The following is a 20710-nucleotide window of genomic DNA, read 5'->3' on the forward strand; positions in this document are numbered from 1 at the left end:
GATCTGCTGTGATATGGGACATGCTGGATGCAATGACTTGGTGGCAACAATTTCTCTGAAGATTTTATGAAAAGTTGACAGCTATAGAAACCTCATTCAAAACTCCACCTAACCACCACTAACCAACTCCAAGGTACCATGGCAACCTCTTTCCCTTTGACAAAATCCTCCTCCGATCACTTGAAGGCCTATAGGCATATATGTTGTATGGTACATTAATGAGCCTAGCAAACATATTTGAGATGTTTGTCAATTCCTGTTTAAGTGAATAGAGGCACAAATGTCACAACTTCTTAAACAGGTAGAACTTAGATCAAAATCAAATGACAGAGCAGAGTATAGGGTCACTACAGAGTAAATGAATGCCTTTGCTGTTGGAAAATGAGAGGACAACTACACCCTACCATGGATGTGCCCAGTTTCTCACAAAACTTAGACTTGGGCCAAGAGTATTTTTTTACTTGTGTGGTACCCCTGGTTCCATGAGAGTCAATGAACATTGTAGTTTAGGAGGCTACCACTAGGTAGAGCTGCAACATGCCTAAAAGGAGACAAGCCAGCAACTGTTTGGGCATGTGTAGTTGATATCAAGAGATACTGTGGAGCAAAGTGCAGAGCGAAATTAAGAGACTGTGTAAAGCAATAACACTGGAGTGGTGAAAAGGTGACAAGTGCCACGGAATACCCACAAATAGAGCACTGAGGGACCACTGCACATGTGCCAGGAGAGTGAGGCTGAGAGCCAGAGAGTGTGTCAGCACTGGGAGCCACAGCTGAGATTTGTGGAGGTGGTGTGAGCTCTGAAAGGGAGATTTCCTTACTGAGATACTGAGTATTTTTAAGCACTGAGCTGTTTAAGCACTATTGAAAGTATATGAGAGATGCTGAAAACTATTCAAATATTCTAAGAGTTATTGACAGATACTGCGATCTGCTAAGAGATATTGAAAGTATATTAAGAAGCATATTTCAAGTACTGTATAATGTTGGAAAAATGCAGGTGTACCTGCGCTATCTCCTTAGTTGTAATGGGAAACGGGGAGGGGGGAAAGAAAAAAAGGGGGGGGGTTAGAAAGTGGCAAAGTAGATGGAAAACAATATTAGGTTTGGTGTAACTCTTTGGCTGCCACAGACCTTAGTGATCCCTTCCTGAATCACTAGGATATAAACATAATTAACAAATGGGGTCTTGAAGGGCGCATAGATGGTGTTTATGGCAAATGAGGTGTTTGTTTCTTAAGATATATAGGAAATGGCAAACTATTAAATTTGAACTTATTTAATATGTAAATATATATATATATATATATATATATAAAAATGATAGCATGAATGAACAAATAATCTTTAGACGTACATGGGTATAGAATAAAATTGGCAGCAATTTAACAGATGTGAATGTATCACAATAAAGAAAAAGAAAACATTGTTGAAACACTGATAAATTGGTTTGCAAAAATGAAATAAAGTGAAATAAGATAAAATAAAATAAAATTCAATAGGTGCACACAGGTTAATGTAAAATCCTTAAAGTAAGGAAAGTTCCTTTAGAATTAACTCTGTATACCAGGAAAAAAGCATGTGAGTAAATCCGTAAAAAAATTGTCCTGGGGTGCGCGCACCTCCTACCTTACTCAATGCTGCTATACCAGTTGGTGAGGGTGGTTAATTCTGATTGTGGTACCGTTGCTGCAGTAAACTATATTACTTAGTCCTTGTCGGTTCCTGTGTTCAGTGGCTGTAAACCTTGCGGATGAATAAGAACAGCGGGGTGATGGTTGCGGCGGCTATTGCCGTCAGAGCGGTCCCGTTCGGCAGAGCTCTTGCCTCGCGGTCGGCCTTTCTGCTCCCGTGCTTCCTGTGTAGTCTCAGCTTCAATAATGAATTGTGAACTGATGCTGATTAGATGTGGAGTTGGTGTGTCCAACGCGTTTCTCCCGGTCGGGCTTCGTCAGGGACAGTGATCCATGCTGTGGGTGTCTTCTTGTTCGTTTAAGTAGTTGCTTCTAATTGTGTCCTGCTGGCAATAATTAGCTCCTAAATGAGAGTGACTGAGCTTGATACTGCTGAAATCCCTGGCAATAAATGTTTGTTAAGGGAATTAAGTCCCAGCAAATGAAATAAAGATTTTCATTCAGGGGTGCTGATATGAAGACATTTAGAAGTAGATGTTCTAGGTAAATCACTTGCTAAAATAAAGACATTTATAGACAAAATAGGACAGGGAAAGTGCATACAATGATCTGATAGCAATTTGATAGATATACATTTCTATTAGTCTGAAAAGGTTAGAATGAAGAAGGAAAGAACAGAAATGTAGTGTTGCTAGAGTTCTTATATATTCATTGTTTATTCATTTAGGTTCTCCTTCTTTCTTCTCCTTTTTCTCTCCAGGGATTATCCTTTAAATGTGATATGTATATGTTCCAAAATAAATGAATAAATAAGTGAAAATTATGAAGCGAAATAATGAATGCTTATAAACATTGTGCAATTCCTAAGTTTGGATCTAAAAAGAAGTATTTCAATATGCATTAGGCAGGTTCTTCGGTGAATGGTCTGTAGTTTGGAGAGAGGGGCTCTTATATTGCAAAAAAAAAAATTAGCTCATTAAAGTTTCACATTGCCTAATGGGTTATTATGACCTGAGGTCAGGATCCCAAAGTGCCATCCCGGGGGTGGGATCAGGGGGGCAAGTCCTATTCTGCCCGCTCCGGGCTATAGATAAGAAGAGCCCCTCTCTCCAAACTACAGACCATTCACCGAAGAACCTGCCTTCATTGCATTCATTATTTCGCTTCATAATTTTCACTTATTTATTCATTTATTTTGGAACATATACATATCACATTTAAAGGATAATCCCTGTAGAGAAAAAGGAGAAGAAAGAAGGAGAACCTAAATGAATAAACAATGAATATATAAGAACTCTAGCAACACTACATTTCTGTTCTTTCCTTCTTCATTCTAACCTTTTCAGACTAATAGAAATGTATATCTATCAAATTGCTATCAGATCATTGTATGCACTTTCCCTGTCCTATTTTGTCTGTAAATGTCTTTATTTTAGCAAGTGATTTACCTAGAACATCTACTTCTAAATGTCTTCATATCAGCACCCCTGAATGAAAATCTTTATTTCATTTGCTGGGACTTAATTCCCTTAACAAACATTTATTGCCAGGGATTTCAGCAGTATCAAGCTCAGTCACTCTCATTTAGGAGCTAATTATTGCCAGCTGGACACAATTAGAAGCAACTACTTAAACGAACAAGAAGACACCCACAGCATGGATCACTGTCCCTGACGAAGCCCGACCGGGAGAAACGCGTTGGACACACCTACTCCACATCTAATCAGCATCAGTTCACAATTCATTATTGAAGCTGAGACTACACAGGAAGCACGGGAGCAGAAAGGCCGACCGCGAGGCAAGAGCTCTGCCGAACGGGACCGCTCTGACGGCAATAGCCGCCGCAACCATCACCCCGCTGTTCTTATTCATCCGCAAGGTTTACAGCCACTGAACACAGGAACCGACAAGGACTGAGTAATATAGTTTACTGCAGCAACGGTACCACAATCAGAATTAACCACCCTCACCAACTGGTATAGCAGTATTGAGTAAGGTAGGAGGTGCGCGCACCCCAGGACAATTTTTTTACGGATTTACTCACATGCTTTTTTCCTGGTATACAGAGTTCATTCTAAAGGAACTTTCCTTACTTTAAGGATTTTACATTAACCTGTGTGCACCTATTGAATTTTATTTTATTTTATCTTATTTCACTTTATTTCATTTTTGCAAACCAATTTATCAGTGTTTCAACAATGTTTTCTTTTTCTTTATTGTGATACATTCACATCTGTTAAATTGCTGCCAATTTTATTCTATACCCATGTACGTCTAAAGATTATTTGTTCATTCATGCTATCATTTTTATATATATATATATATACAATATTTACATATTAAATAAGTTCAAATTTAATAGTTTGCCATTTCCTATATATCTTAAGAAACAAACACCTCATTTGCCATAAACACCATCTGTGCGCCCTTCAAGACCCCATTTGTTAACTGTATAATGTTGACTTGTGCAAAAGACTGAGTTAAAGATCTGTATGTGCAGACAGTGTGATATGCATCTTGTTTGAGCTATGGCCCTGATTCAGAGCCGGACGCTCTGACCAGAGCGCTCGCTCTGAATCAGGGCCCACCTCCATTAATATGGAGCGTCCTCCTGGACGCTCGTATAGCTGTGGGTCACCACCCACAGCATATACGAGTGTGCAAAATGATGGTCACGATGGTCTTGACCATCGCGACCATCGGAACTGCGAGTAAAAGCCTGCAGTTGAGTTTCTCAACCGCAAGGCCAGGAGTGATTTTGGCTCTATCAGAGCCAAAATCACTCCCACTGACATCACTAGTGATGTCAGTGGGGCCGGCTTCAGACGGTAGACGTTCCCTTGGGAACGCCTCCGTCTGGCAGGCACGCCCCCGGCACGCCCACCAAAGGGGGCGTGCTGTCAGTCACCATCGACAGCACGCCCCCTTTGATGAGATACTCCGAGCGAAGGAAAGTCCTTCGCGCTTCGGGTCTCGCGCATGCGCATGACGGAGCTCCCTCCATCGTGCGCATGCGCAGTGGGTAACATCGACCCACTTGCGAGCGTACTGCCGAGTGGGTCTGAATGACCCCCTATATGTGCAATAGTGCCTGATGAAAGAGCACTTTCAGACTGAGCTATTGAAACTGTGAAGTGCTGAAGATAACTGCCATATTGAAAGTGGATCTGTGTTTATTGTGCCTTATCATTAGATAGTCAAAGCTATGGCTAACTGGAATCAGGAAGACCAGCTTTTGATACTAATCCTATTGTACCTATTGTGGATTACAAATCAATATGTTTTATAGGACTAGATCTTCCAGCAACAGATTATTTCCAACAACAGAACTTTGGACCTGATTCAGAGCTGCTCGCTCGCGCTGTGCGCTCGCAAGCGGTCCGATGTTCTGGTTATGCGCATGCTTCATACTGCGCATGCGCGAACTACACACTGCATTCGCAACCCTCTCGCTCGCTCAGCAAAGGTAGCCCATGGTAATGAGTGACAGGAGAGGCCATTTGTGGGTGGTAACAGAGGAAGGACACTAATAACGGGGGATTGTAGATGCAAAGGCATGCGTGCCTGAGTGTTTCAACGGCGTTTTCAGAGACGTGCATAATTAACAGGCAGCGTCATAGTACACATCGCTTGCCATTTTTTTACCCTGATTTCCTCGCAATGCTTGCGGTAGGGTAAAGCTCCCACAAGCACTGCGTTCGCATACGTTGGTGCTCGATGTACCAATGTTTTAATAGAATTCCAGGAGATGGCGTGTGCTGGTGGGCAGCTCTGCTTTTGCGATTGGGCGTACGCTCACACAAAGTGACCGCTCGCTAAGACATGGTGGCCTTGCTTATGCCCTGGCGAGCAATCACTTCCCATGGCGTCACTTTGAAAAATTTGCATACGCATCTAGCGAGCGTATGCAGATAGCGACCGGGTCTGAATCAGGCCCTTTGTATGCACCTTTAAGTAAATACTGATCTGTTTGAGGTTTTTGCTAATTCTGCTGATTAATAATCTATATTGCTATTAACTAATGTGTTTTGCAAAGTTTATTGTATGTTTAAATTATAGTATATTGCGACAATTGAGAAACTGCATTTTCCCTAGCTATAGCCAAAGAGGTGCTACAGCAGTGCCCAGTGAAAATGGCGTTCCACTTCCGTCTCCTCTATTGGTTCCTCCTCCACCACGGCACTATCTGCAGACTGCAGAGGTGAACACTCGCACTCTCAGAGGACGCACACAGTGAGCCTGTCTCCTGTGCACCGTCCAGCACAACAGAAGATGCAGCACTACCATCTGTCAGCATACCTCCCAACATTTGAACATATGAAGGAGGGACAGGTCGCGTGCCCTTCGGCGCGCGTGACCAAAAAGGGCTTATGGAAAAGGGGTGGATTCTATGGAAGACGAGGCGGAGCCCTGCGGCTTCCCCCATTTCCGTCACTTTGGGGGCGTGCCCAGCACTCTCTGAGATGCTGGGCAGACCCCAGGCAGTCCGTACACATGAGAACAGATGTGCACGTCATCTGTTCTACTGCACTTCCCTCTCACTGCGGGACACTGCGGCCCGCAGGTGGGACAGTCCCTGCAAAATGGGACTGTCGCACTGGATGTGGGACATTTGGGAGGTATGTGTTAGCCCACCTCCCCCTCCTCCAACGAGAAGCTGTAGGGATGAGAAGCCATATGGAGCAACCAGCCAGCCCAGTAGACTAGACAGAGAAGATAATGAGTGGGGGTGGTACAAGAGGGGCACAGGGCAGGCTGGTAACAGTGGAGGGGCACAGGTCAGGATGGTGATGGTGAAGTGGTAAAGGGCAGGCTTATGACAGTGGCTTGGAACAGGGCAGGCTGGTGACAGTGGAGGGGCACAGGGAAGGATGGTGATGGTGAAGTGGTAAAGGGCAGGATAGTGATGGTGAAAAGGTACAAGGCAGGATTATGTCAGTGGTTCAGCACAGGGCAGAATGGTGACAGTGGAGGGGCACAGGCCAGGATGGTGACAGTGGAAAGACACAGGGCAGGCTGGTGACAGTGGAGGGGCACAGGGCAGGATGGTGACAGTGGAGGGGCACAGGGCAGGATGGTGATGGTGAAAAGGTACAAGGCAGGATTATGTCAGTGGTTCAGCACAGGGCAGAATGGTGACAGTGGAGGGGCACAGGCCAGGATGGTGACAGTGGAAAGACACAGGGCAGGATGGTGATGGTAAAGGGGTACACTGCAGGATTATGACAGTGGTTCGGCACAGGACAGGATGTTACAAATGGAAGAAGGCAGGGCAGGATGATGATGGTGGAGGGACATAGAGCAAAATTTGAGCGGCACAGGACAGGTTGATGGCAGGGGAATAGTGTTGGAGAGATGCAGGGGGGATAATAGTGCTGGAGAGACGCAGAAGGGGAATGAGGCTGTAAACACGCATGGGGGTATGGTACTACACAGACACTCGGGGGAATGAGTCTGGAGAGATGCATGGGGGGGATGATACTGGACAGATGTAGGGGGGATAATTGGTAAGTATAATGCCCAGGTAACTCTAGGAGCTTTTTAATACCAGGGCTTTGTAGATAGTCTCTTATCCTTAAATTGCTTGTTGCTCACTGGTAAGTGGGATTATATGCAGGTCTGATCCTCTGTTCCCAGCCTCCCCTTATTTTTTTTTTGGGGGGGGGGGGTGCCAAACTCTAATTTGCCTTCGGTGGTCTGGGGTGAATTTACACCCCTGATGAGGCCCAAATACACATATTATGCGGCCCAACAGTGACAGTGTCACATGATGATGCTATAGAAAAGAGTAAGGTCTTTGGCCAACCAGAAGAATAACTTGTCAGGGAAAGTGCAAGAGAAAAGTCTATCTTCTATGCGAAGCACAGTAGTAGTGGATGCATGGAGCTGCAGGATGTCCAAGATAGCACCAGGCAGCGTGGCAGAAGATGACACCAGATAAGGACCAGCCACCATCATAGGAGCCCAACCCTCCCTGGCAGCAGCAGCAAACCCGGTCGGTCCACAAGAGGGTGGAGAATGAACAATCTGGCATTGATGCAGGCAGACAGGTCCAAAGAGTTCCTGGTAGCCTGTCGTAAGCAAGAAGGTCACGAGAAACAAGCGGCCAAATAGTAATTCCCTATGGCTCCAGAGGACACCTCCCAGCATGTCACACTGTTCAGAGGCGATGAGGTTTTTTGCGCAGGGATGTGCAGAGCCAGGTGGAAATAGAGAAGGCAGTGCTCACAGTGAAACATGGAGCTCAATAGTGCTGCCTCCTTTCAGCTCGGCTTCCAAGCCACGCCCCATATAATAGTTTTAACCACTTAACTGACAATTTTTTCATCAAAACCGGTCAGAAATTGCCGTGTCCGCAGGAGACTCCGGGGAGTCAGAGGAGATCCGTTCTGCACAGAATGTAGAATGGATTTCCTCTTAAAAATTACAGCGGGTGGTGCAGTCACATCCCATGTGAGAACATCAGTTAAGTGGTTAAAGGCACAGGTTTGCCTTGGTTCCTTGTTCCAGTATAGTAATGGCTACCTAAGTAGTCGTAAAGACTACTTTGGCTATGTTTAGGCTGTCTTTCAGTGGCAGAGTGTACATATGTTTTTTGCGGGTGTGGTATATTTTTTAAACATTCAAAATATAGACAATCGTAATACCATAATGTATAAAAGAATTTAGCCCAGGGTATGGTATATTTATATTTATATTGACTTAGTAATTATATTTATCAGCACTAGCCACTTTTCTTGGACTATTTGTATATCTTTTGATGTATAGAGTATAATTATATATATATATATATATATATATATATATATATATATATATATCAAGATATTATGATTATGTACAAGATACTAATCACAATTCTTTGCCCCTATAAGGTTTATAGGGTCGAATATTTTTGGAAAACAACCTCAACAAAGATGATGTTTGATTAGAACCAAAAGGAACTATGCTCTAAGTACCCATAAGGAAAAACATCCATAAAATGGCTGCCTAAATCGGAAGGATGTGCGTTCCAATATGCGCTCCAAAAAGGACTTCAATAAAATGGCCACCAAAAGTACATGCCGCGGAAGCCGGAAATCTAATGACACTCTCCAAAGTGGAGGAGAGAGTGGAAAGAAGAGCATACGGCAAGCAATGTTACATATGAAGGACGTCATTGGTAAAGAAACACAGGAATTATGTATATCATAATTGAAATAGACTACGAAACCGGAAGTTAACGAGTGACGCACTTCCGGTTCATTACACACGATTATATGGACGAAAAGTATCAATGTTTTATATATATATTTATGACAGCAATAGAGAATGTCTGTATTTTATATTGTTGGAATAACAACTATAACAACTATGAAATAATGAATAGTGATAGCAATTAGATGTAGCTAGTGACCTTTGACCCGGAAGTAGTAAGACTGAGCAGTATATAAGATGATTCTGGGTGATCCTGTTCATACAGCTTCGCGGAAGGGAGGGAAGCTCCTGAAACGCGTTGGCTTTGTGGTGACAGGATCATCTGACCAGTTGGAATTGCATAAAGGAGACCCCCTGATAAGGATCCGAGTGAGAGGTTATCCGGAAACCTCCACCTTTAAAATATACGGGCCCTTATGAGAGGGACTTCTGGTAATTATCCATTGAATACTATAGGGGATATTACAGTTGTGCATACAAGTGATTGTATTGTATATAAAGTGGGTCCTGGAAGATACACTAATCTTCATCGTTTAAATTTTATCTGAAGTATAAATTTGAATAAATTTGTTTTTTAACTACATTACACCATATCTGGATATATTTTCTATTTTCCATATAGTAACAGAAAACATTTACTGAGATTGGACAACTGTTCACAAGATCTACATATCAACATTATTGGGAAGCATTATAATTTATTAGTTGAGCACCATGCGCACATGAGTTGCCATAACTGTTTATGTATATATATGTCTTAGTATCTGAGGGTGGTGCCACTTTGACAACATATTTGCAGCAAAAGAGTGCCAGGTGCCAGTAATCACTACTCATTACTCATATCAGCGCACTCTGTGAGCCGGTCCTAGTTGTGGAAATATGGGGGACAAAATGAATTGTGGTCCCACGTATTATCCACAATCAACACTGGGCTTTCTCTAGATGTGGTGTAATGCCGCAGCTGTGGGACCCACCTCATGGCTACAGCATTAATCACCCCACACTAGTCAGCCCAGGTCGGGGTTACCCCCAATAAAGGCGGTGGGTTCCGAGTTGATTGTGTAATTTATTTTTTAAATAATATTGTCCTCAACAGGAGAACTAGAGAACTGCCCCTGTCTTACCTCGTTCGGGATGCCGGGATTTCGGTGTGGGGCTAAAGATAGGCTTCAGCATTTCAACGCCTATCTTTAGTCCCAGGTGGGCCTTCAAGGCGGCAGTAAATAACCGCATTCCATTTTACTCAGATGAATCCTTCCCTCCCATGAGGCTGCTGTTGATCTCCTTCATGGGTCAGAAAGCATGTGTTGGGCTCTATCAATCAGAGCTCAGCACATGCCTCTGACCTTTTGTGCTAGGTCTCATAGGACTTACTCAGCTCCTACTGAGGCATTGGCAGCCAGTGAAGCTGCAGCACTGTATGGCGGAGGCAGACAGGCCCCCTAGGACCACCTGCTTGTGTGTTCTTAAAATCCTTCTAGTGGGTTTCTTTAAAGTAATGCTCTCTCTATCTCTCCTATTTGATAGGGCACTTATTCAAGTATAGAAATAAAAATCAGCTCTTCCTTTATGCTTCCACAGCAAGATCATTTTATTATTTGTATTTGCATTTCTTATATCAGAGCCTGTCTTTATATTTGGAGAATGTACTGTATGGGAGTGTCATATTTTGTTTCCCAGTTAATACTGTTTTGCTATCTCTGGGTCTGTTTTCTTGGTTAGCTATAATGTTTACTCTGTACTGGGGTGTGTAACTCTATCTCTCATAGGCTCTTTGTTAACATATGTTGATCTGGTGGATACTTGTGGAGTACCACAGCCATAGGTACTTTACTATACACGCCTCTGTCATTAGGATCTTGGCTGGTACTGGTAATTGGAACTACATTTCAATCAAAAAGAGTCTTCTTTCTTTCTCCTTTGGTTCTGTAACTTCTGTTACTGGTATATGTCTGTAAAACATTACCATAGGCTAACACGTATCATGCCTATAGTACAACTATCCTGTCAAGCACACCACATCCTCTGTTCCATACTGAGGTCCATAGCTGAGGCTGCCTAGCATTAACATTTAAGGATGCCTTTGATGTCTACTTATTGCTGACAGTGTCTCCGGATCATACATAGAACTGCTCCTACACTTGTTGCTTTTCACCATGTGTGGCTCTGGTAATTCTGTTCTGTGTGACACTGTCACTTAAAAGACTGGTGCAGAAAGCTAGGGATGGGCATCGAAGATCCATCTTTCATATAGACCGATCTGCATGCCCAAAACATTGTGATTTTTGGATTGAACCAGGAGGCATGATGCATCCATGGCATCGATCCAAACATCACGATGCTGGCGGTAATCGTATTACCCAATCCTCTATGTATTTTCCTCCACTGTGCATGCAGAACATTTTGGTTTTCTTAACTGCACATACGCAACCTTTACCCAACTCTCTAACTGCGCATGGACAACCTACCCCTAAGTGTACTTGTGCCAAAAAATATAAATCCTGGAGAAGATCAAAATTATTTTCATCATTATTCTCTGTATTAAATACACAGATACCGAACTTGTATTGATTCAAAAGATTAATACAGGACTGTTGACTGGTCATCCCTACAGCAAGCTAGGCAGTGGTGCCCCTCCTCTTCCCTCCTATCCCCATCAAGCTGAATATCAATGGAAGTTGAGTGATATTGCTGAAATGTGGGTATTAATCGGGCATGAGTTATCTGTGGCTCTCCCTTCTGTTATGGGACAAAAAAATGTATTAGAATTATTATGTTAATTTATATAGCACATATAGGCCCTGATTCAGAGCCACTCGCTATTTGCGGTCGTTCGTTCTAAAACAAGGGGTGGCTATTCAAATGAACCGTTCGCTGTTTGCGGTCTGTTCACACCTCTAGGTCTGAACGAGCGAACAAAACTTGCGTTCATTTTTTGGAAAAATACGCCCCCTGGCCGCTCGCATCCTACGTCATGTCCGCTATTTATTAGATTAATCGAGTACATCGAACAGGGTATGAGCTGCTCGCTATTCTTGTGGTTGGTTTTTGCTACCACAATTTTGCGAGCAGTTCTGGCTTTAAATTAACCCAGTGACGTGGTCAATGACGCTGCTGTTTTAAATATGCACACCCATAAAACGCCCGTTTTGACCTTTAAGCACGCCTGCGATCGGATCTCCACTCCCCGTTTTCAAGCACCTTCCCCTGTTTCCACCCACATACGCCTCATTCTGTCACTCAAAATAGCAGGCATTCGCTATTTTGCGAGCACACGATTTTCGGCCGCACTGAGTGGTTCGCGCATGCGTATTTCGATCCGTACACATGCGCAGTTGGGCAAACATCGCTCGGAGCGAACGAGCAGCCACTTGCGTCCGGCTCTGAATCAGGGCCATATTCAGCAGTGCTTTGCAGAGAATATTTGATCATTCACATCAGTCCTTGCCCCAGTTTACATTAGGGTTTATTTTTTTGCCAGAATTCAATTAACCTACCAATATGTTTTTGTATTATGGGAGGAAACCAGAACAGCCACATGGGCCGTAACAGCCACAAAGAAAACATACAAACACCACACAGATAGGGTCTTGGAGGAAAGTGAACCTGAGACCTCAGTGCTGTGAGGCAGTAATGCTAACCACACAGCTAAAGTGTGTGGGCATGGTTGGTTGGGCATGAGAGAGAGGAAGGGGGGGGGGATGGGAGGGAGAGAGAGAGATGGGATCGGTATGAAATTAAATTTCACAGTCAGGAAGCCGGCGGTCGACATTTCAACCGCCGGCTTCCTGACCGCATACCGTTTTGTAGATCATACTTTATAACTCATGATACGTATTGCAGATTATACTTTCTTTACTACAGTACAGATTATACTTTCATTACTTTCATTACAATAATACATAATGTAGATCAGAAGTTCCAAAACGTGGTCCTCAAGGCTCCCAAACAGTTCAGGTATTAGAGATATCCATGGTTGAGCACAGGTGGTTAAATCAAACGGACTAATTAAGTCAACTGTAGGCAAGCATGGATATTCTTAAAACCTGGACTTTTAGGGTGCCTTGAGGACCGAGTTTGGGAACCTCTGGTGTAGATTATACTTTCTTTACTACAGTACATTTGCAGTATATATTTTTTCTACTCATAGTACATATTGCAGATTACAGTTTCTTTATAAAATGTATTGTAGATTATACTTTCTTTACTCATGGTACTTATTGCAGAATTATTATAATTATGCTCAGTCATGCCCTGATTAAATAATAATGCTATTTGAATTATCAACACAACTTGGTTTATAGCATATATGGAAAACATAACATATTACCTACATAACAAGGTGGAATACATTTACAACATGGCTGTCTTATTTTGTGTGAATGAAACTATTTATTACTTTGCTTGGTACCTGGAAATGTGCTTCTCCACCTAAGCATATCACAGAAAAGCACAGTGGGTTCTAATTAGGGGTGTGCACCGGCCACTTTTCGTGTTTTGTGTTTTGGTTTTGGATCTGGATCTTTCTTCGTGTTTTGGATCTGGATTGGTTTTGCCAAAACCACCCTTCCATGTTTTGGGTTCTGGGTTTTGTGTTTTGGATCTGTATTTTTTTGAAAAAAAGCATAAAAACAGCTAAAATCACAGAATTTGTAGGTTTTTCTGCTCCTATGCTATTATTAACCTCAATAACCTTAATTTCCACTCATTTCCAGTCTATTCTGAACACCTCACACCTCACAATAGTGTTTTTATGTCCAAAAGGTTGCACCGAGGTAGCTGGATGACTATGCTAAGCGACACGAGTGGGCGGCACAAACACGTGACCCATCTAGGAGTGACACTGCAGTGGCAGACAGGATGGCAGTTAGAAAAACTAGGCCCCAAACTGTACATAATGCAAAGAAAAAAAGAGGTGCAAGATGGAATTGTCCTTGGGCCCTCCCACCCACCCTTATGTTGTATAAACAGGACATGCACACTTTAACAAATCAATCATTTCAGCGCCAGGGTCTGCCACACAACTGTGGCTGAAATGATTGGTTCGTTTGGGCCCCCACAAAACAAGCTGGCAATTAATGTGTCCCTGCACAAACTGGCTCTACGGAGGCAAGATGTCATCCTCATCCTCCTCATCCACCGATTCCTCACCCTCTTCAGTGTGTACATCCTCATCCTCACAAAGTATTAACTCGTCCCCACTTGAATCCACCACCACAGGTCCCTCTGTACGTTCTGGAGGCTGGTCTCCCTGGAAGAGCTGATAATTCATTTTGATGAACATCATCTTCTCCACATTCTGTGGAAACAACCTCCTACGCCTTTCGCTGACAAGGTTCCCGGCTGCACTAAACACTCTTTCGGAGTACACACTGGAGGGGGGGCAACTCAGGTAAAATAGAGCCAGTTTGTACAGGGGCCTCCAAATTGCCTCTTTTTCCTGCCAGTACAGGTATGGACTGTCTGACATGCCTACTTGGATGCTGTCACCGATGTAATCCTCCACCATTCTGTCAATGGTGACAGTATCATATGCAGTGACAGTAGACATGTCAGAAATTGTTGCCAGGTCCTTCAGTCCGGACCAGATGTCCAAACTTGGTCCTGCCTGCCCTGCATCACCGCCAGCGGGTTGCTTAGGATACCTAAGTTTTTTCCTGGCAGCCCCAGTTGCGGGAGAAAATGAAGAAGGAGCCGTTGACGTGTCACGTTCCGCTTCAGCTGACAGTGTGTTCACCAGCAGGTCTTTGCACCTCTGCAGGCTTGTGTCGGCCGGAAAGAGAGACACCACATAGGCTTTAAACCTAGGATCGAGCACGGTGGCCAAAATGTAGTGGTCTGATTTCAACAGATTGACCACCCTGGAATCCTGGCAAAGCGAATGAAGGGCTTCATCCACAAGTCCCACATGCCGAGCGGAATCGCTCCGTCTTAGCTCCTCCTTCACTTTCTCCAGCTGCTTCTGCAAAAGCCTGATGAGGGGAATGACCTGACTCAAGCTGGCAGTGTCTGAACTGACTTCACGTGTGGCAAGTTCGAAGGGCTGAAGAACCTTGCACAACACGGAAATCATTCTCCACTGCGCTTGAGTCAGGTGCATACCCCCTCCTTTGCCTATGTCATAGGTGGATGTATAGGCTTGTATGGCCTTTTGCTGCTCCTCCATCCTCTGAAGCATATAGAGGGTTGAGTTCCACCGCGTCACAACCTCTTGCTTCAGGTGATGGCGGGGCAGGTTCAAGAGTGTTTGCTGGCGCTCCAGTCTTCGGCACGCAGTCGCTGAATGGCGAAAGTGGCCAGAAATTTTTCGGGCCACCCAAAGCGTCTCCTGCACGCCCCTGTCGCTTTTCAGAAAATTCTGCACCACCAAGTTTATTGTGTGAGCAAAACATGGGACGTGCTGGAATTTGCCCAGATGTAATGCCCGCACAATATTGGTGGCGTTGTCAGATATCACAAATCCCCAGGAGAGTCTAAGTGGGGTAAGCCACTGGGCGATGATTTCCCTCAGTTTCTCTAAGAGGTTGTCGGCGGTGTGCCTCTTACTGAAACCGGTGATACACAGCGTAGCCTGCCTTGTAACGAGCTGGCGTTTCTGAGATGCTGCTACTGGTGACGCTGCTGCTGTTGCTGCGTAAGGTGATACATCTACCCAGTGGGCTGTCACAGTCATATAGTCCTTAGTCTGCCCTGTTCCACTTGTCCACATGTCCGTGGTTAAGTGGACATTGTGTACAACGGCATTTTTCAGGACACTGAGGACACTTTTTCTGACGTTTCTGTACAGTCTCGGTATCGCCTGCCTAGTGAAGTGGAATCTAGACGGGATTTGGAACCGGGGACACACTACCTCCATCAATTGTCTAAATCCCACTGCACTAATGGCGGATACCGGACGCACGTCTAACACCAACATAGCAGTCAAGGCCTCAGTTATACGTTTTGCTTCAGGATGACTGCTGTCGTACTTCATCCTCCTCGCTAAGGACTGTTGGAGGGTCAATTGTTTAGTAAAAGTAGTGGTGTTCCTACTTCCTCTCTGGGATGATGAACGACTCCCAGCAGCAGCAGCAACAGCAGCAGCGGCAGCAGTAGGCGTAGCAATGCAGGATCCTCCGGAGGAATCCCGGATAGGAGAGTCAGTCATGCCAGTGATATGGCCTGCAGGACTACTTCCGATCCTGACTAAGGAGGAAATTGACGAGGAGGGAGTTGACGGTGTGGTTTGCAGGCGCTTGGATACAACAGGACAACGGGATTTAGGTGTCCCTGGACTGCTTACGGTCTGAGCCAAAGTTTCTGAACTTGACAGTAACTTTTTATGAACGCGCTGCAGGTGCCGTATAAGGGAGGATGTTCCTAGGTGGTTGACGTCCCTACCCCTACTTATTTCACCTTTACATATGGTACATATGGCAAGACAGTTGTTGTCCGGATTTGGATAGAAATATTGCCAGACCAAAGAGGTGGAATGTTTGGTCTTCTGCCCAGGCATGACCGTGATGGGCTTTTTCATCCCACGGACAACAACTGTCTCCCCCGGAGCCTGATTTAAACAAACCACATCACCATCAGAATCCTCCTCGCCAACTTCCTCCTCAGCGCCAGCTACACCAGTATCCTCATCCTGTTGTACTTCAACAGTGACATCTTCAATTTGCATATCAGCAAGTGGACTGTGGGTGCTCCTTTCAGCACTTGCAGGGGGCGTGCAAATGGTGGAAAGAGCCACCTCTTCCCGTCCAGTGCTGGGAAGGTCAGGCATCGCAACCACCACCACACTTGGACTCTCCTTGGGGATTTGTGATATCTTCTTAGAAAGCACAGTTCTTCGCTGTGCTTTTGCCAGCTTAACTCTTTTGATTTTTTTAGTGGGAGGAGTGCTTCCATCGTCATGTGAAGCTGAACCACTAGTCATGAACATACTAGGGATCGACCTTAGCCGTTCCTTGCCACTCCGTGTCGTAAATGGCATATTGGCAAGTTTACGTTTCTCTTCAGCTGATTTAAATGTCTTTTTCAAGGTCATTTTCCTGAACTTTGCCATTTGGGATTGTATGTGCCCTCTACTATGACATTGGGCATCGGCCTTGGCAGACGACGTTGATGGCATGTTATCGTCTATGTCATGACTAGTGGCAGCAGCTTCAGCACTAGGAGGAAGTGGTTCTTGATCTTTCTCTATTTTATTTTTATCGGAGAAAGTTTGGTCCTCCATTTATGTTATATCGATTTGATATATACGTGCGGCTAAACACAGAAAATAATTTTTTTTTTGGTTTGGACTGGAGTGTACTTTGTGGGTTACAGCACCCTTTAACGGTCAAGCCAGCCGGCCCTTTACTTATGACACAGGCGCACTCTTGGCACTACTTTGTTGATGCACGTGCGGCTACTGCGCACACAATTCACAAACACAGAAAATAATTTTTTTTTGGTTTGGACTGGAGTGTACTTTGGGGGTTACAGCACCCTTTAACGGTCAAGCCAGCCGGCCCTTTACTTATGACACAGGCGCACGCTTGGCACTACTTTGTTGATGCACGTGCGGCTACTGCGCACACAATTCACAAACACAGAAAATAATTTTTTTTTGGTTTGGACTGGAGTGTACTTTCGGGGGTTACAGCACCCTTAACGGTCAAGCCAGCCGGCCCTTTACTTATGACACAGGCGCACGCTTGGCACTACTTTGTTGATGCACGTGCGGCTACTGCGCACACAATTCACAAACACAGAAAATAATTTTTTTTTGGTTTGGACTGGAGTGTACTTTCGGGGGTTACAGCACCCTTAACGGTCAAGCCAGCCGGCCCTTTACTTATGACACAGGCGCACGTTTGGCACTACTTTGTTGATGCACGTGCGGCTACTGCGCACACAATTCACAAACACAGAAAATAATTTTTTTTTTGGTTTGGACTGGAGTGTACTTTCGGGGGTTACAGCACCCTTAACGATCAAGCCAGCCGGCCCTTTACTTATGACACAGGCGCACGCTTGGCACTACTTTGTTGATGCACGTGCGGCTACTGCGCACACAATTCACAAACACAGAAAATAATTTTTTTTTGGTTTGGACTGGAGTGTACTTTCGGGGGTTACAGCACCCTTTAACGGTCAAGCCAGCCGGCCCTTTACTTATGACACAGGCGCACGCTTGGCACTACTTTGTTGATGCACGTGCGGCTACTGCGCACACAATTCACAAACACAGAAAATAATTTTTTTTTTGGTTTGGACTGGAGTGTACTTTCGGGGGTTACAGCACCCTTAACGATCAAGCCAGCCGGCCCTTTACTTATGACACAGGCGCACGCTTGGCACTACTTTGTTGATGCACGTGCGGCTACTGCGCACACAATTCACAAACACAGAAAATAATTTTTTTTTGGTTTGGACTGGAGTGTACTTTCGGGGGTTACAGCACCCTTAACGGTCAAGCCAGCCGGCCCTTTACTTATGACACAGGCGCACGCTTGGCACTACTTTGTTGATGCACGTGCGGCTACTGCGCACACAATTCACAAACACAGAAAATAATTTTTTTTTGGTTTGGACTGGAGTGTACTTTCGGGGGTTACAGCACCCTTAACGGTCAAGCCAGCCGGCCCTTTACTTATGACACAGGCGCACGTTTGGCACTACTTTGTTGATGCACGTGCGGCTACTGCGCACACAATTCACAAACACAGAAAATAATTTTTTTTTTGGTTTGGACTGGAGTGTACTTTCGGGGGTTACAGCACCCTTAACGATCAAGCCAGCCGGCCCTTTACTTATGACACAGGCGCACGCTTGGCACTACTTTGTTGATGCACGTGCGGCTACTGCGCACACAATTCACAAACACAGAAAATAATTTTTTTTTGGTTTGGACTGGAGTGTACTTTCGGGGGTTACAGCACCCTTTAACGGTCAAGCCAGCCGGCCCTTTACTTATGACACAGGCGCACGCTTGGCACTACTTTGTTGATGCACGTGCGGCTACTGCGCACACAATTCACAAACACAGAAAATATATTATTTTTTTAGCACTTGGGGGGAGCACCCCTGATGGACAGAGCACCCCCTGGACAACACTACAGCACCCCTTTAGGACTGGGACACTGCACAGGACTTTGGAGTGGACACAGCCCCTATGGAGAACTGACTGCACAACACAGTCCAGCCAGCCCCTATGGACTTTGAAGTAGTGGACACAGCCCCTATTAACAACAGCAGCACAGCACAACACAGCCAGCCCCTATGGACTTTGAAGTAGTGGACAACAGCAGCACTACACTACACTACACTACACTACACAGCACTAACTCCCACCCTCCCTCTTCACTGTCCACAGCCGAGTGAGAAAATGGCGCCGACGCGGGTACCTTATATAGGATCCAAAACCCGCGAGACTCGGAAGGCGGGATGATGACGTTTTGCCTCGATGTCAGATCCGAGTCAGGCGGGAAAAGTCGAGCCTGACTCGGATCGGACTCGGATCGGGGGGGCTCGGGGGGGTTCGGATTTCAGAAATCCGAACCCGCTCACCCCTAGTTCTAATGTAAGATTATGATGGGACTGGAGATCCACCACTGGATGAGACAGCCAGCCAGATCTTAGCTAGTACAAACTAGTGAATATGGCCATGTTCCCCTCAGTACATGAAGGAGTGCCCTAATAATGCATCTTCCCCTCCCCATTTATCTCCTTTCAGTAATCTTGTGTCAAAAAAATAAATCTGGTTTCTAAACTATTTGCAATGGTACACCCACTCCTCAGCCTTTATAAATGTCTGTCCCTCTGTAAAATGCCGCCACCCTGCTTTGCGAACCCATGTCCCTAGGCAGAAATCTAGGTCCACTTGCAAAGATTGAAGCGCACTCCAGGTACACAGCTTGGTTTTTTGTGCACAATGTTTTGTGCTTCATGAATTACCGTCACTCGTTTTGGATTGACTTTTTAAAAGTGTGTCTTCATGTGCATTTCTGGTTTAAAAAGGGGGCACAGATGGATACCACTTTACCAGTGTAATGCATCTAAAAATGGTAGTCTTTGAAATATTCGAAGCCGGCATATTTTAAGAGGATATGGCTCATAAACTTACAATATGCTAGGAGTTTTATACATGAGGCTTAGGGGAAATGGTTCTCATTGTTTTACTTGGTGAAACCTCTGAATTGCCATGTTCAAAGCTCAATCAAATCTAGACAATGTATATTCTGGCAATTATTATCAGCTGTTATGACTGAAGTTAGAATTCTTTTTCCATTATTACCTCCAGCTTCATCCTGACACCTTCGTGTTGCTGAGATGTCTTCTCCAGTGTTTTACAGGCAGATTCCACCTGACTACAATATGTGCCATAGATAAGAAATCTGTTGGAAGGAATATCTTGATATACATGATTTTTGCATGATTTTAAAGTGCATCTGCCTTTATTCAGTCAAATTTATTTTCACTACTGAAAATGACACTGTCACTTAATTATACTAAACCCCCCCCTCTCGCCCTCCAAATAATTTTATCGCTAACGAAGATAAGTTCACATCTCTCTTATATTGCCTCCTGCGATAAGTACTGTAATTAGCATAATGCTGAGTCAATTTCGGTGGGCGTTTTTGGGTGGTAGCCAGCCGTGGGCATTCTGCGGTTGTGTCGCGGCAAGCATTCCGGTGCTTCGTCCCGGTGGGTAACGCCATCTTCAGATAACGTTACCCAATAGAAGCCTATGGGCTTCTAATCGGTACCCCCTATGAGAGGGATCCAATCAGATCAAAACATTGATGGTGGCCAACCTATGATAACTAGTTTTGCCAAAGGTTCTCCGCCATCGATGGATGAGAAGGATACAATTTTTTCTCCTTCTCACGAAGGAGCTTAACCCTGCCTCC

General features: G+C 44.7%; 1 protein-coding gene across 1 annotated transcript in view; it reads right to left on the reverse strand.

The window, feature by feature from the left end:
• The window catches only part of VAV1 (vav guanine nucleotide exchange factor 1), a 166544-nt gene that overhangs the window by 74017 nt on the left and 71817 nt on the right, over positions 1 to 20710 (reverse strand). Inside the window, exon 9 of the mRNA XM_088451200.1 lies at positions 20095 to 20194. Coding sequence (XP_088307326.1) covers positions 20095 to 20194 — 100 coding nt within the window. The remainder of the gene's footprint in view (positions 1 to 20094; positions 20195 to 20710) is intronic.

Source organism: Taudactylus pleione, unplaced genomic scaffold (genome assembly GCF_031769625.1).
Source record: "Taudactylus pleione unplaced genomic scaffold, aTauple2 ptg000541l, whole genome shotgun sequence".
Classification (NCBI taxonomy): Eukaryota; Metazoa; Chordata; class Amphibia; order Anura; family Myobatrachidae; genus Taudactylus; species Taudactylus pleione.